Here is a 16384-nt window from a genome sequence, read left to right on the forward strand (position 1 = left end):
ACAGCTGCTGGTGTATGCCGATGATATTGATATCATCGGCCTCAACACCCGCGCCGTTAGTTCCACTTTCTCCAGACTGGACAAGGAAGCAACACAAATGGGTCTGGCAGTGAACGAGGGCAAGACGAAATATCTCCTGTCATCAAACAAACAGTCGTCGCTCTCGCGACTTGGCACTCACGTCACTGTTGACAGTCATAGCTTTGAAGTTGTAGATAATTTCGTCTATCTTGGAACGACCTCCTCTCTCGACAAACAAAAACCAAACTCTATAAGTCACTCATAATTCCCGTCCTGCTATATGGTGCAGAGGCTTGGACGATGTCAACAACGGATGAGTCGACGTTGCGAGTTTTCGAGAGAAAWGTTCTGCGAAAGATTTATGGTCCTTTGCGCGTTGGCCACGGCGAATATCGCATTCGATGGAACGATGAGCTGTACGAGATATACGACGACATTGACATAGTTCAGCGAATTAAAAGACAACGGCTACGCTGGCTAGATCATGTTGTGCGGATGGACGAAAACACTCCAGCTCTGAAAGTATTCAACGCAGTACCCGCCGTGGGAAGCAGAGGAAGAGGAAGATCTCCACTCCGTAGGAAGAACCGAAGGGAGTAGGACCTGGCTTTGCTTGGAGTCTGCAATTGGCGCCACCTATCGAAAAGAAGAAACGACTGGCGCGCTGTTGTTAACTCTGCAATAACCGCGTAAGCGGTTTCTACGCCAGTAAAGAAGAATACACGGACAGGCAGACGTTTTACGGCCCTCTTGACGTTTTAATATAGCATGTTTAGGGTATAAACATATTAGTTATTATAGATGGCAATGGTTCCAGAGTAGCTATGAAAAAAATTTCCGGTAGAAAGGTTTTAGATCATCGCAACAAATTTTGGCACATTTATCTTTAATCACATATCACGCATGTGGATCTCTTGCTATTTCGGTAAAGTTCGCTTACAAAATATATTATATATACCATACACATTATTATTTATACATACATACACTTGTTTATGGATCTCGATTCCTAATATTTACATTGTGAAATCATCTAAGAACACACGCAGGCAACGGCAAGTTGCCATCTTCCGGTCAAGTGCTGTCAATAATATGCGGCAAGTAAATAAATACGTCCAAGCACTTTGTACCCTCGTCGCGTACGCGGGCGTAGTTCCTCGAGTGGCTGAGTTATGAGGTGATTGAAATGTGTGTGGGTTTGTTTTTATCTACCTACACACAAACGTTTGTATAAGTAGCGCCACCGCCAATCACTCGAATGCCACAAAGACCACATCTTTTCTGACGGTGTCGCAACACCAGAACACACACCTAGCCACAAACGTTCAGAACAGCAAGAACACGACAAATGGCAACGACTAATCACGGCTGCTGCGGTATCACGCGTGATATCAATGGGCAGCGCAGTGTAATGAGTGTAACTGGCAAACCAAATTGTATTGATGCTGATTGACAAATGGTGAGGTCCATATTGACGCTTCAGCAACATGCTAATGATGTTTTTAACTTCAATACCACCGATCTGATTGCCCATTGCCCATTACACAGTACATATTCACTTTGCTTGCTGCGTCGTTCGTTCGTCAGCCTTCGCCTACTGACGCCAATACAATTTATGAATGAAATTGTAAACTTGCTTTTGCTTGTTCTTGACGCGCGTATTGTTTGCGCTGTTATTGTACAGCTGCTTGGCTAGCAACATGCAACACCAGAATAATTAAATATAAATAAAACCAATGTGTTGCATATACAAGTACATATACATATGTATGTACATACACACGTCATTCGGTCGGATGTGCGAGTGTAAAGACGAGCTACCCCTCGAAGACGTGGGAGTTGAGGAAGTGAAAAGTTACCATGTGGAAATGTAAATGGAAATGTGAAGGAATTTAGAGTAAGCCCGCAGCTGTGTATGTATGTATGTGTGTTTGTTGATTTGTAGGCAGCTAGGTGCTTGGGTCGCCAGTCAGTTGTTGTTTAAGTGGCCTAGTGGGAAGCACGCTTAGCTGTCGTTTGGTGTCGCACAAGTGGTCGGACTGGAATGAGTGAATTTCACAGAGTTTTGTTAGGTGCAAGTGCGGTGTGGCACTACTTGGCACCGCATGCCGACGTATCGGTGTAGCCGATTACAGTGTTCAATATTGCTATGCACAAGAAGTTTATTTTTCAAATAACGCCTTCTATTTACAGGAGAAAACAGATTGTTGCTATAATATTGGAATTCCCTCTTTTAAGTTCTATGTTTTCAGTTCCCGAATCCATCAGGCGGCTCTTGCAAGCGGATTTTCTGGTTCTTTACAAGCGTAGATACCGTTTACGCGTTATAGCCACGTTTACCACGAGATTGGTCTTTCCAACGGAGTGGAGGTCTTTCTCTTCCTCTCTTTGCCCTGGCGGGTACTGCGTCGAATACTCTAAGAGCTAGACTGTTTTCATCCATTCTGGCAGCATGAGTCGTAGCCGTTGTCTCTTAATCCGTTGTCGAAACGCAAAGGACCATAAATCTTCCGCATAACTATTCTCTCGAAAACTCGTAACCTCTACTAATCACATGTTGTTATCACCCATACCTTTGTACCATATGGCAGGACGACGATGATTAAGTACTTGTAGAGTTAGGTCTTTGTTTGTCGAGTGAGCACTTTACTTCTTAATTGGCTACTCAGTCCGAAGTACCATCTGTTGGCAAGAGTTATTCTGCATTATTCTGACGTTGGTGTTAATACCGGTTCCAAGATAGACAAAATTATATACCATTTCGAAGTGATGATCGTCAGCAGTGACGTGGGAGGCAATGAGTACGACGACTGTTTATTTGATGACAGCCCTCGCTCACAACCTGACCCTGTTTGCTTCGCTTCTTTGTCCAACCTGGAGAATGTAGAACTAATGTCTCTGTATTCGGATCTGAAGCTCAAATTATTTTCTTCAACAATAGATTTAAGAAGTCGTACGATAGGAAGTCGCCTTGTCTGAAACCGCGTTTGGTATCGGACGGCTCGGAGATGTGCTTACATATTCTGAAAGAGCTTCAGGTATTGCTCAACATCAGTTTACACAGACGTATTGGTTTTGCGGCGATACTAAATTCACACATAGCGGCATAAAGGCCGTTCCTTTTCGCAGATTGAAATCGATGGTATGTGTCTACACTATTTTACAATAATTTTTCAACTCTGATCTCTGACATTTTTGTAATTCTGTATTGTAGATGATAGTAAAAATATTGTAGACAAGTGGTGTAAGGGTCAAACTATCAGGAAAACATTCTCTGTCGAAATATACGTGAGCTGTCCTTTTACAAGTAGTTGATGAAGATTACACCTTTTGAATCCTAAAAAACACTGGCCACTGGTCTTTTTCGAGCCAAATTTTTTCGATAGTTTTTTGTCTTTAGTATGCAAGAGTGTGTCCATGTTTTAACGACGGTCACAAAACGCCGCGCAAACCACTTCGGAACTGCTGAAATGTGTTATCACGGCCGCTTAAAATCGAAATCGACTAAAAGTTTGTCAGGAGGCGACTACTTCCGAAAGTGATCCCTTCGATCGCTGAGTCAATGAACTTATCGGAACGCTCTTGTAGCTTTTCTTGACATGTTCGTTTTAGAATATACTAGTTAAGAAAGTGACGTCGAAAACTTTTATTTCGGAACATTCTAAGAGGTACATTTTTGTAGACTGTTTCAATGACTTTACAGTCAGTTTAGCATCATTAAAGCCTTGAAGCTGACTCGCTCAAATATATGTAGTTATGTCGATATTCATTGTTGGCAGATGGTCCACAGGTGTTTTTGTCGTGCTCTTAACACGAATTAAAATATGTCGGTGGAGGTAAATTTGCCCAATAATTTCTTCCAGCCCACTAAATATTATATATTTCCATTCTACAAAATTTGACAATAAAGTAAAATTCTCAACAATTTGTTTGCTCACTGTTTGCATTTGCTGCGGTTTCATGCTGGTCAACATCGCTGCCGCTACAAGTGACTTTTTATACTCTCGCAACAAAGTTGCTAAAGAGAGTATTATAGTTTTGTTCACATAACGGTTGTTTGTAAGTCCTAAAACTAAAAGAGTCAGATATAGGGTTATATATGCCAAAGTGATCAGGGTGACAGTAGAGTTGATATACACATCTAGATGTGTATAAGAGACAGTGGTGAAACTTGGTACACGTATTTCTTGGCTCCATAAGAAGGTTAAGTTCGAAGATGGGCAAAATCGGCCCACTGCCACGCCCACAAAATGGCGAAAACCGAAAACCTATAAAGTGTCATAACTAAGCCAAAAATAAAGATATTAAAGTGAAATTTGGCACAAGGGATCGCACTAGGGAGGGGCATATTTGGACGTAATTTTTTTGGAAAAGTGGCCGTGGCCCCGCACCCTACTAACTTTTTTATACATATCTCGGAAACTGCTATAGCTATGTCAACCAAACTCTATAGAGTCGTTTCTTTTAGGCATTTCCATATACAGTTCAAAAATGGAAGAAATCGGATAATAACCACGCCCACCTCCCATGCAAAGGTTATGTTGAAAATCACTAAAAGTGCGTTAACCGACTAACGAAAAACGTCAGAAACATTAAATTTTACGGAAGAAATGTCTGAAGAAAGCTGCATCCAGGCTTTTTTTTAAATTGAAAATGGGCGTGGCGTCGCGCACTTATGGACCATAAACCATATCTTAGGAACTACTCCACCGATTACAATGAAATTCGGTATATAATATTTTCTTAACACCCTGATGACATGTGCCAAATATGGGTGAAATCGGTTTACAACCACGCCTGAAAACTCGATTATCACTTTATCATGCGAGAGTATAAAATGTTCGGTGACACCCGAACTTGGTCCTTCCTTACTTGTTTTAAGTTATTCTTTCACAATTTTCTGTTTAAATTTCTTCAAGTAAATCATTATACGAATTGGGGGTACGACTTTTCCTATTTATTTTCCATGAACTCGACATGTGGCGTGAAAATGTTCCGGTCTTCGCTCTTTGTTGCTGCTTTCTGTTTTTATTATTGCGTATGCCAACAGTCCGGTAGTTAAGCAGTCCACCAGCCACAAAGCCTCAGCCATCGGAACCATCAACGCAGCGAAACGTAACGAACGTGGGAAGCACCAAATTGATTGTTTGGTAGGTGAACTAAGGGACAGACCACAAAGAATTCGGTGCAACGCGCGATTACCGCATCGCCACGATTCCGCGCCGCAATACACATGCCCATACATACATTACAACACTCACACACATGTACACATGTGTTTATGTATCATCGACTTAAGACAAATGTTTGACTATTTCCAACCTTTGTACGCATGTTTGCCGTAAATTGTCAGTGGCGGTTGCATTTAAATGAGTCTTTATATTTTACGACGGTGTATTCTCAATAATTTATTTAATTTGTATTCAGTTTCATTATGGGTTGGACGACAAAACATGTGTATGTATGCGTTTGCTTAGGCACTCTCTGTGGTTGGTTGCATCTTCAAGCAGTACGTAAGGTAGTGGAGACACCTTGCTCAATTGCCGCGACTCCGTTCAAACCATTTCATTCCTACTACACTAATGACTTTGACCCGCTGTGTGCGAGTTTTGATGACAGATGCCGATTTGTTGTGCGAGTTGTAAATAGTAATCATAGAAAAAAGTTGTGGTGTTGTAGTAGGAAGCAAATTTACATGTAAAAGTAATCAGACAAATATCAAAAGTTGTTTTCATATTTTGCATTAACATATGCATATTTGTTAAGAGGTCACACTACTGGATTTATAATTAAATCAAATTCTCTTCTTTTTTTTAACATACAATGTGCTAAAAAAACGCTTTTCATTTGCGCGGACAATTCGCAGGAAACTGTTTTTAGTTTTTTTGAGCGTGAAAATGGATGAAACCGAATGATAACCCTGCCCCCTCCCCATATAACGATACTGTTGAAAACTTCAAAAAGTGCGATAAATCAATAACTAAAGACGCCAGAGACATTAAATTTTACCCTCGAGATTTTAACAAAATTCTGTAAGCAAAATTTTTTCTACACTCTTATTCCACAGAACGAAAATGGGCGAACACGGATTACAACCAAGACTACTTTTCGTATAACATAATTTTAAATTCCATCATCTTTTCTGTATAATATTCAAGAAGCTATTAATATAACGAGATAAATCTTTCCATGAATATCAAACATTTTTCAAATCTAAAAAAATCCGTGCAAGCCCCTAGGTACCGAACATGTGGACCACAGCTTCTATAATTGACTTTTTACCGAAAATATTGGTCAATGTGTGGGGTAAATAATGAAAATTTGGAGAGAATCCTTTCCTAAGAAGAGTATGTCTATGTGTTAAAATTGCGTTAAAGCCAACGAAGGCTTCTCTTAGCCGCCATTTACCCAGGGACTTTACACCGCATATATCGGTCAATATTTGAATTATCTTAGTAGAATGGAGATATTGTGTTTTGTATAATACTCGGTTATATTTAAATTTAGCCCTTCTTTACTTTTTTTCTGTAGTGCAACCGACTTCGAAATCTTTAAACTTGTTTTTCACGAAATCCAATGTTGCCTTTGATCATTCATGTCCATCTATTGTGAATGATTAATTTTTTGGTTTTTCAATTTGAGATCTCATATTCGAAGGTCTTTCTTGAGTTCGGCTCGGGATCATTGAATTGAATTGAAAGTTTTCCAAATGAATCGACGATTATTAAAGTATTGATACGTTGATTTCCATAAACGTACATTTTTTTTATTTATTAAATAAAATGATTTGTCAAAAAAAAACGTAGCCCATTTAAAAATTTGTTTTTAAAAAAATCAGCTTAAGCTTTTTTGTTGAAAGTAGTTGACTTTCTAGATGAAATAATTAAAAATTGAATAACTTATGGAGCTTAGGTATATATTTTTTGATATAAAAGAGGTGTTTGCCAAAAGTAACGATTCTCTTAAACCTAGTGTGTCTTCTAAAGTGTGCTTAGGTGATCTGAGTGACCTTTTTCAGTTCCTCATAACACTTCGGTCATTAGCTATTTATTTATTTAACAATGTCATGAAGATGAGCAATGATTTTTATGTGAAGCCTGCTTCGATGTCAGAATTTGATTGCAACGGATACAAAAGCCGAGCTACAAATGCAAAACACTCTTGGCCTTAAGTTAGACGCACTCACTTTTTTTTTTAAATAAATTATTATATTTATAACATGCTTCCTCTTATGGTTCAAACTTCTTTTATTTTCAAAGTTCGAATCTTGACCGAAAAATATATGATCATAGTTGGTTGATTTGCGAAAAAATAACTGTACATTCGAGGATTCCAGAAATGCCTATGCCAATCACGTGCGTTTTTGGTTGGTCACTGAAATAGACGCACTTTATATTTCTTTGCCTTGCGTAAACAAGTTTAGTTTTTTCTTTTGAGAAACTACTGAAAATACAAAAGTGAATTGTTTTCGAGCTACATTTAAAGTAAAAGTGGGAAAATCTGCTATTCTGAGCTTATTGGAAAGTGAAACAGTAGAATTTTTTCCACTCCCAAGGACTATCCAATCGATACATTGCCAAACAGATGAAACAGTTCTACAGAACCGTTGATAGATATTTAAAGGATTCAGAGGCATATGGAAAACACTTTAAAGGAAAAACAAAACACTATCTGCACAATTGGTACGCATTAATCTGCAGCTAAAATGAAGGCATTAGGCGGAGTAAAATCAAGTCTTTCAACTATTCAGCGTACCATCCGAAACGCAAAACACCTAAAGCGTCTAAAAATCAAGAAAAACCCACTTCGAATGAACTACGCAAAGAAAAACGGCTTCGTTTCGCGACTGAATACATGACGTGGACTATTTAATCTAACACTCGACTTAATTATTGGTGTTCATTGGTCTTTACTGATGAAAAACGTTTTAATTTAGATGGCAATACTATCACGATTTGCGGAAAAATGAGCTATACTTAAGTCGCCACCACATGTCGCTTCAAAACATCCATTTTTCCAAAATTATGTGATCCCTTTGAACCAATTCCTTGGATTTTTCAACAAGACACTGCTCCTATTCATAACTCTTCAGTAGTAAAGTCGTTTATTTTGAGTCAAAACGTTAATGTTATGACCTCGCCACTATATTCTCCAGATCTTAACGTAAATGAAAATGTTTGAGACTGGAAATAAGAAAACATTAACTGCAGCTATTAAATGTACATAAATTCCCTGCATCCTTCTATGAAGGACCGGATATACCATGTGCGTTAAAATATAAATAGACAAAAATAAACAAAGTCAATTTAAATTATTTATAGTCTCCTTCTGCTTCAATACAGCTTTTTGCCCGGTCCAAAAGCATGTCGAACGAGTGTTTTAGCTCGTTGGCCAGTATGCCGGTGCAAGCCTTTTGAATGCCCTCTACGCCTGCATAACGCTTTCCTTTCATGGGGAAATGCATTTTTCTGAAAAGGAAAAAGTCGCACGGTGTCATATCAGGTGAATACGGGCAGTGGTTAATGGTTAAAATGTGATTTTTGGTCAAGTAATCGTTCACAAGGATGCCCTTCGAATGTTGGATTCTGAGCAATTTTTGGTCGTCAGTCAATTTGAACACCTTTCGTAAGCCTAAATGTTTGGTTAAAATGCGATAAATCGATGTTTGGAGATGTTCAATTCCATCTTCATGAATTTCAATGATGATTTCGACTGATCTCTGATGAATTCACGCATAGTTTCGATGGAATTTCCGGTCATCACGGATTTTAACTGGCCCACATGTTGATCGTCATTTATGTCCTCACGACAGCTTTGAAAAAGTTGAAACCATTCGTGCACTCTGCTGCGGGATAGGCAATCATCGCCATAAACTTGTTTCATCCATTGAAACGTTTCGGTAAAAGTATTACCAATTTTAAAACAAAATTTAATGTTGGCTCTTTGTTCGAAGCTCATTTGCGCCACCAGGGGGCGCTAGATTCAAAAAGTCCTATTTACTTTGAAAGAACACCAAAGGAGGCAGTACTTATTACCGAAATTATTATTTTTTATTCCAGAAAAAGGTTATTCCTCAATGCTATTATTTGAGATGCATTTTTGCCTTTATCGTAGTAGTACTGTAAAATATGACGTATTTGCTCTTTATTTTGTTCCATGTTTGCGACGCTATAACTCACGAACGACTTAAAAGAAAAGACAATCAATCCAACACGTTTTAGCGCTTGAAATGAGCTTTCCAAAAAGGTAAAGATACCCAATGCGACGAATAAAACTAGAACTTCGCGCTCTCAACGCCAACTAGCGAAAATACCGCAAGACTTTTTTGATAACCAATATATAAATGATCAGGAAAACAAGAAAAGTTTAAATCTGACGACTGTGCGTGCAAGTAAAAATTAAAATATTCTGATGAAACTGGGTATGCGGGTTCCTTGGCAAAAAAAGTAAGATGAAAGGTCGCTTATCTCTATACAGATAAGGTGTAAGGTCGACCCTAATATCATTCATATCCCAATCTACTGTTGACATTTCATTAATCAAGAATTGTTAATTGAGGAATTAGGTCCTATGCAATTTCAAAAGTCTTTCGTTAACTACGCTAAGCAAAAACTTTAAACGCAGCGCCATCTACAATGAAAAGAAAACATCAAATGGCATTAAACAATTGTTTAAGAATTTTATTTAAAGCTAACGACTAGACGAACAATAATAGTTAAAAGTTGATAAAATTACGTTTCTTTTTACACATTCATAAATATATGTATACTATATATTTTAACTATACATAAGTACATACTTATATTTCTCTAAGTTCAGCATATTTGTACACATATTAAGAAGTCTAATTGAAAAAGTCGGAATACTTATTTTTTAAAAGTCCTGGCAGAAAGTGCAATTTTTATTTTAGCACGGTTACAATTCAAAAGAACTTTTTTGAGTCCTGTGTCCTAACAGAATCAAAATGAATTCGTCAAACAATTCCGCATTGATTCATCTTAATATAACATATCTTTCACTTAATCAGATATTGTAATAGTTTCATTATACCTTCCTTATAATACTATCGTAACCTCTTTACTTTGATTACTGATGTTACAAACTTTCCGCTGTTGTCATAGCATAATCAATTTTAGAACCTGAATGGGTTATGTATACGAGAAAGCACGATTGGGTACAAAATCAAATTTTTTCGAAGAAGAACGTGAGGCAATGCTTTTTGACTAACAGGTTATCATGAAATGTATTATTACTGGCGATGAGTCTTGAGCGATCAATCGGTGATATATCGCGGCAAAGGTGAGCCAAAGCCAAGAAAACCACATCAAAATAGGTCAAAATGCAAAGTTATGTAGACAGTTTTCTTCGTTTATCGAAGTGTGGTGCACTCCGAATTCCTTTTGGCAAAAACTGTCACCAAAGAATACAATTTGAGTGTTATGGGTCGTTTGCGCGAAGCTATTGGTAAAAATTCGGAATTATTGGCAGACAATTGACATTGACTTTAACAACCGATTCGAGAAATGGAAAAAACGTTAGCACAAATATATTGGGGTCAAGGGGACTACTTTGAAGAACGAATAAAAAGTTATAAAATTATGAACAAAGTCTTACTATATTTTGCCTACAACATTATATGTATCAAGGAATATATCGTGAAAACAATGTTTTTTTTTTATTAGAGAGTGTTGTAAGTAGTCTTCTCGCTTTTTTGAAATGGACGTTTATTGACGTTTTCAAATACAAATATTGTGGGAGCCATGAATTTCCCAGCATATGTAACATTAGACTTGAAAATGGCTCACATAAAAATATTTGCCATTGCGTTGGCTTAGCCGACGGTTCTTGGCTAAAAGTCTAACCAAGGTTGAACATACATATCTTATATATGCATACAAATATGCTTACTTTGCGCGGCGCTTTGCTTTCTTAGTTTCTAGGATTTTATTTTATTTTTTATTTTTTGTAAATTTCTTAATAATCATTTCATACATTTAAAATAAAGCTAAACCTTTTCACATTCACATTTGCCATAAGTAATTGAATTTCTGATAATTAAGTACATAAATGATTCATCGAATACATACGTTTTTATCTATTCAATAGTCTAACTAACTTAAAAAATGCTTAAAAAATAAATGCACTTTTCGCTTAATTGAAATCAGTTTACATGCAGGGCCTCACCGTGGTGTTTGTGTCTTTACTTTCGACATACAAATATATTCTACATAAATATACACATACATATATACTCTCAAATATATCTAAACTAGAAATTGCTTAATAGTAACAATAAATAAGTTCATTATGTAAGTACTACGTAATTAAAATTGTGGTTGTTGTACATGCGCAGGGCAGCTTAGACCCAATTACGCATAGGCTATAAAGCATCGTTATGACTTTTGGACAGCGTCGTTTCGATTTGATCGATGCGTCGGAAGGACGATATATAGGAGTTACTGGTCTGTGTTACTATCGAGTTGTTGGACGAGCTCTGCAAAGTGAAAAAAGACGACAAAATGAACACAAGATTAGTGAAAATCTTATCGCATTGCATGAGGGGCGTTCAAAAAAGTCAACCTTCTTTTGTCGATAGGAGCGACCACGCACTCGTGTTGTATTCCGCCTCACCGGATTGTTGGTGGTAGACTTTTGCGATAGGCGCACCGAACTGAAGGTACTACCACGTCGACCACGTCGTATTTGCGGTGAGGGAGTGCCAGTCGCTGCAAATCCATTGAAAGTGATAAAAATAGAACCAACGATATATGTATTTACATAACGTTACACATATGCATATACTATTTACGTGCATGTATATATACAAATTATCTAAGTATGTATGTATGTGTTAATAAATCCACACATCTGTTATGATGACTTACGTGTGCCTGCAATAGTCGTGCTACGTTTCGATGCTTGCAACATGCCGAAGACCACGGCGCTGAAGGAACCGTGATGCGATATCTGTCGCTGTAAGTTGGGCGCCTGCGATAAGGGCACACCCGCTGGCAGCCGCACCGGTGATGATAATTGACTTTCACTGGCGCCTTTAGGATGCACAAAGTATGTGACCATTAGGCCTTTACCCTTCACGTTAATCTCGCCGCGTTTCTAAACACGATTATGTGAAAGTATAGAAAGAAGGAAAATTTGTATGTAAATAAAAAAAGGCTGATATAACCTATATAACTAGTACTAACCATACAAGTATATCCCTTGGCCTTTAGCAATTCCGAAGTTTTGGTCGGCACTTGTATGCGCCAATTCTCGCCGGTGGAGTCCATACGTGAGGCCACGTTCACCGTATTGCCCCATATATCGTAGACAGGCTTGCGCGCACCAATCACACCGCTTACCAGTGGTCCGCTGCAGATGCCTACGCGCAGCTGAAAATTGTTGAAGGCTTCCTTGTTGATCTCTTCTAGTTTTTGCTTCATAGCAAACGCAAATTCCACCAGGTCACAAACGCTGTCTTCCGCTGTCTCGCCGCGCGCGTGTAGATGTGCCGAGTTCAGACCGGAAGCAGCCATGTATGTGGCGCCAACCGTTTTGATTTTCTCGATGGAGGCGAAGCGTGGTTCTTCCAAAAGTTCGTCGAAGTCACCTGAATATTACGGACATTTTTTTTTTGTAAATAAGTATAGCGAATTTTTTGCAATTTATATTTTGAGGTGAATCAGATTTGTGCGTTGTGTGTGGGAGCCATCAATGAAAAGAACACAACATCCCCTTTTGATGACCACCACTGCAAGCGAACGAATAGGAACCTGGAATGTACGTTCATTGCTAGAACCAACTAAGCTACCGCAACTTTTTAAAAAATTTAACCGCTTCAAACTCATTCTTCTTGGTTTTGCGAGGTTAGATGGGCCGACTCAGGCGAAGTTACAACAATCTCCGGCGAAAAATTCTTTTTCTCTGGAAACAAGCCCACTCAAAGAAGAGAGAATGGCGTCGGATTTCTTCTTTCTAAGTCAGCCTCTGCGGCGCTTATAGAATGGAAAGCTCACTCGGATAGAATCATCTCAGTGAGGCTGCGTACAAGAGCTATAAATATGACTGTAGCACAAAGCTATGCTCCAACGAATGTAGCAGAAGTTGAAGCTAAGGAAGCCTTTTATAGTTGCCTCACAAAAGTAATGAGTGAAATCAATAAGGGTGACATAGTCATCTTAATGGGTGTTATGAATGCCCAAGTTGGTCATCACAATAAGGGGTTGGACTCGACGATGGGCCGGCACGGGGTAGGCATGATGTCTGAGAATGGCGAGATGCTCACCGAACTTTGCGCTAACTTTAATCTTGTTATAGGAGGAACACTATTCAATCATAAACGCGTCCACAAAACAACTTGGACATCTCCAGATCGAATGAGTGAAAATCAGATTGATCACATAGCAACCGAAAATGGCGCGGTTCCCTTATGGACACGCGGAATAAACGTGGAGCTGATATTGCAAGTGACCATCATCTCCTAATTGCGTTAGTCAGATTCAAAATTGCGGCAGTTAGCGACTCGAAAAAGAAGATACAGAAAAAATTCGACGTATAGAAACTGAGAGATGAATCTTCCTGCGCAAGGTTTATCGGAAAGCTAAATGTATCTGTCGAAACAGAATACACTCTAACTAGGCTATTCAGTCATGCGGTTGCCAACGTCACATACCGAGACGTGACATTCACACCTCGTACCCGAATGAGACGGAGATAATGACTGCTATCAGAGCATTAAAGAACAACAAAACTCCTGGGCCGGATAACATCAACCCAGAACTCCTAAAAGTTGATCCTCAGACGACTGCACGGATACTGTTTCTCAAGATATTTGGGCCTCAGAAAAGATACCAAACGAGTTGAATGAAGGTGTTATTACTCTTCTTCCAAAGAAGGGAAATTTATCGGAATGTAAAAATTGGAGAGGAATAACACTCCTAAGTATGGTGAATAAAATAATAACACACATAATTCACAAAAGGTTATCTGATTCGCTGACGTAAAGAACAAGCTGCTTTCAGACCCCATTACTCAGGTGTCGATCGCATCAATACCTTACGAGTGATTGTAGAGCAGTCGGTACCTTTCTACCTTTGCTTTATCAATTTTGAGAAAGCGTTCGACACTCTGCGATTTGGAGAGCCTTAGTATGCAAAGGAGTTCCGGAAAAATTAATTAACTAAATAAAACAGCTGTACTCAGGAGCTAGTTGTCGAGTAAGGTGTGGAAATATTTTAAGTAGCGGTATCCAAGTCAGGACTGGTGTCAGGCAGGRGTGCGTGCTATCTCCCCTTTTATCCAATTTGGTATTGGATTTGGTGATGCGCCAAGCGTGTGCGGCTAATAGAGGAATATTTTGGGGTTTAAACGGTAGCCTTGAAGATTTGGACTATGCGGATGATATCTGCCTGATGTCCCATAAATATTCGCACATTTCCTTGAAACTTGAAACTGTTAGTGATCTCGCCGCACAAACTGGACTTAAAATTATTATAGCGAAGACAAAATTCATGCTATCCTCTGGACCGTAACCAAACAGCTACCGATCCACATCGAAATTCGACGTCGTAAATGGAAATGGATCGGCCACACTCTGCGAAAGCCTCACGACGACATTAGCAGAACAACGCTAGATTGAAATCCGCAAGGAAGCTGAAGGCGCGTTAGACCAGCCAACACCTGGAGACGGGAAGTCGAAGCAGAAGCACAGAGAAGTGGTTATTCTTGGAGAGAAATTAAATTTATAGCTGTAAACAAAATGAATTATAATTTGTTTAATGAAGCCCTATGTTCCACCTAGGAACTACGGGAAAATATATATGTATATATACTGCAAACGTATTAAGGAACGATTTAAGAGCATGCATCTGGAATGCCTGGTCGCTTAATTGGGAAGGTGCCGCTACCCAGCTGGTTAATGTCGTCGTAAGAGTAAAGACTGACATCACCGTCGTCCAAGGATTCGTGCCAGTCCTGGCATTTACCCCGGTGGATAAACGTCTAGATACAATCTGCATCAATACGAAATACTTTAACATATCGCTGATTTGCGCCCACGCTGCGACGGAAGAGAGGCCGACCAAAGATGTCTTCTATGAGCGCACCTATGAGAGCTGCCCTTGCCACGATATCAAAATCGTACTTGACGACTTTAACGCAAGGGTGGGAAAAGAAGGTATCTTTGGCACAACGGTAAATTCAGCCTCCAAGATTAAATATCTCCAAATTAATTGAGGGGCTTCACCTGGACCCGAAAAATTGTTATCTTTAGCACTAGATACCAGCATAAGAAAATTCATCAAGTTATTTGGCTGTCTCCGGATCGAAGTCGGTCATGTTGTGATAGACGAAGACACGTCTTGAATGTTTTAGACGTGTGTATACTCCGAGGTCCTAGCAATGACTTGAGTCACTATCTCGTTGCAGCGAAGATACGCAACGGCTTCTTATACACAAAAAGATGTGTATAAGAGACAGGATACGCAACGGCTCTTTGCAGCAAAAAACGCAAAAGAAGGTTCGACTGCAATCACAACAGACACCTCAACGATTTTATGCTCAAATTGAAACTCGGGTTGGCATTTCAAGCCCCTGCAAACAAAACTATTGGTTTCCAGAAAAGCAAAAGAAGCATTGTTGATGCGAAAAATAGCTTGAAATGTATAACAGAAAGTATGCACCAGAGTATTCAATGGTCAAAAACTGGTTTTCTAAGTTTCGTCAGGAAAATTAAGACGCAATGTTGCGCTTTCACCAAGGCAACACTCTGGGCATTCAACTTGTCACACGACAGCTAAATGGAAAATTAAGCTACAAATTAGTCCCAGTAAAACATAATGACGCTTGGAGACAATTTCCTTCTTTCCGAGACACTAAAAGTCCTATTTGAAAGAAATTGAAAATTCACAAATTCAAATTTCGATCGGTATGAAAACAAAACAGTTGGAACAGATGGAAATGAACCCGTAATGCAAATGCGCCTTTAAAAAGGACCGATTATATGTTTCGATAATTATGTCTTCCTGTTAATTATGGAAGCTGTCAAAGTGCACGTCATCACCCTTATTAGCCGGATTAGCAAAAAGTTTAATTTTAGAAAACTAACACAAGAGAAGAAGAAGAACACATGATCTTCAAAAGAACGTTAAAAAAATAACAGTATACTTCCAAATGCCACTTACATATAATTTCATTCAAGATTCGAATGCATGCTTTCCCGTTATCGATGTCCTCCGAGTAGAAATCCTGAAAGTTGGGTATGGAAGCAAACATAACACCACATAATGAATGATTTTTCGAATATAATTCATCCGTGTGCTCATCGGAGAGATAATAGGCAGCTACATGATGGGGCAGAATATTCTGA

The 16384-nt window shown here is 38.9% G+C and overlaps 1 protein-coding gene across 1 annotated transcript in view; it reads right to left on the bottom strand.

Annotated features, from left to right (window-relative positions):
• Positions 1 to 10672: 10672 nt before the first annotated feature.
• The window catches only part of LOC108978354 (adenylate cyclase type 8), a gene marked incomplete in the record, with an annotated part of 140871 nt that continues 135159 nt past the window's right edge, over positions 10673 to 16384 (bottom strand). Inside the window, 5 exon segments of the mRNA XM_018948590.1 lie at positions 10673 to 11515; positions 11602 to 11747; positions 11907 to 12135; positions 12225 to 12628; positions 16200 to 16380. Of these exon segments, the coding sequence (XP_018804135.1) occupies positions 11402 to 11515; positions 11602 to 11747; positions 11907 to 12135; positions 12225 to 12628; positions 16200 to 16380 (1074 nt within the window).

The sequence above is a fragment of the Bactrocera latifrons genome, unplaced genomic scaffold (genome assembly GCF_001853355.1).
Source record: "Bactrocera latifrons isolate USDA-ARS-PBARC rearing strain unplaced genomic scaffold, ASM185335v1 scaffold_120, whole genome shotgun sequence".
Lineage (NCBI taxonomy): Eukaryota > Metazoa > Arthropoda > Insecta > Diptera > Tephritidae > Bactrocera > Bactrocera latifrons.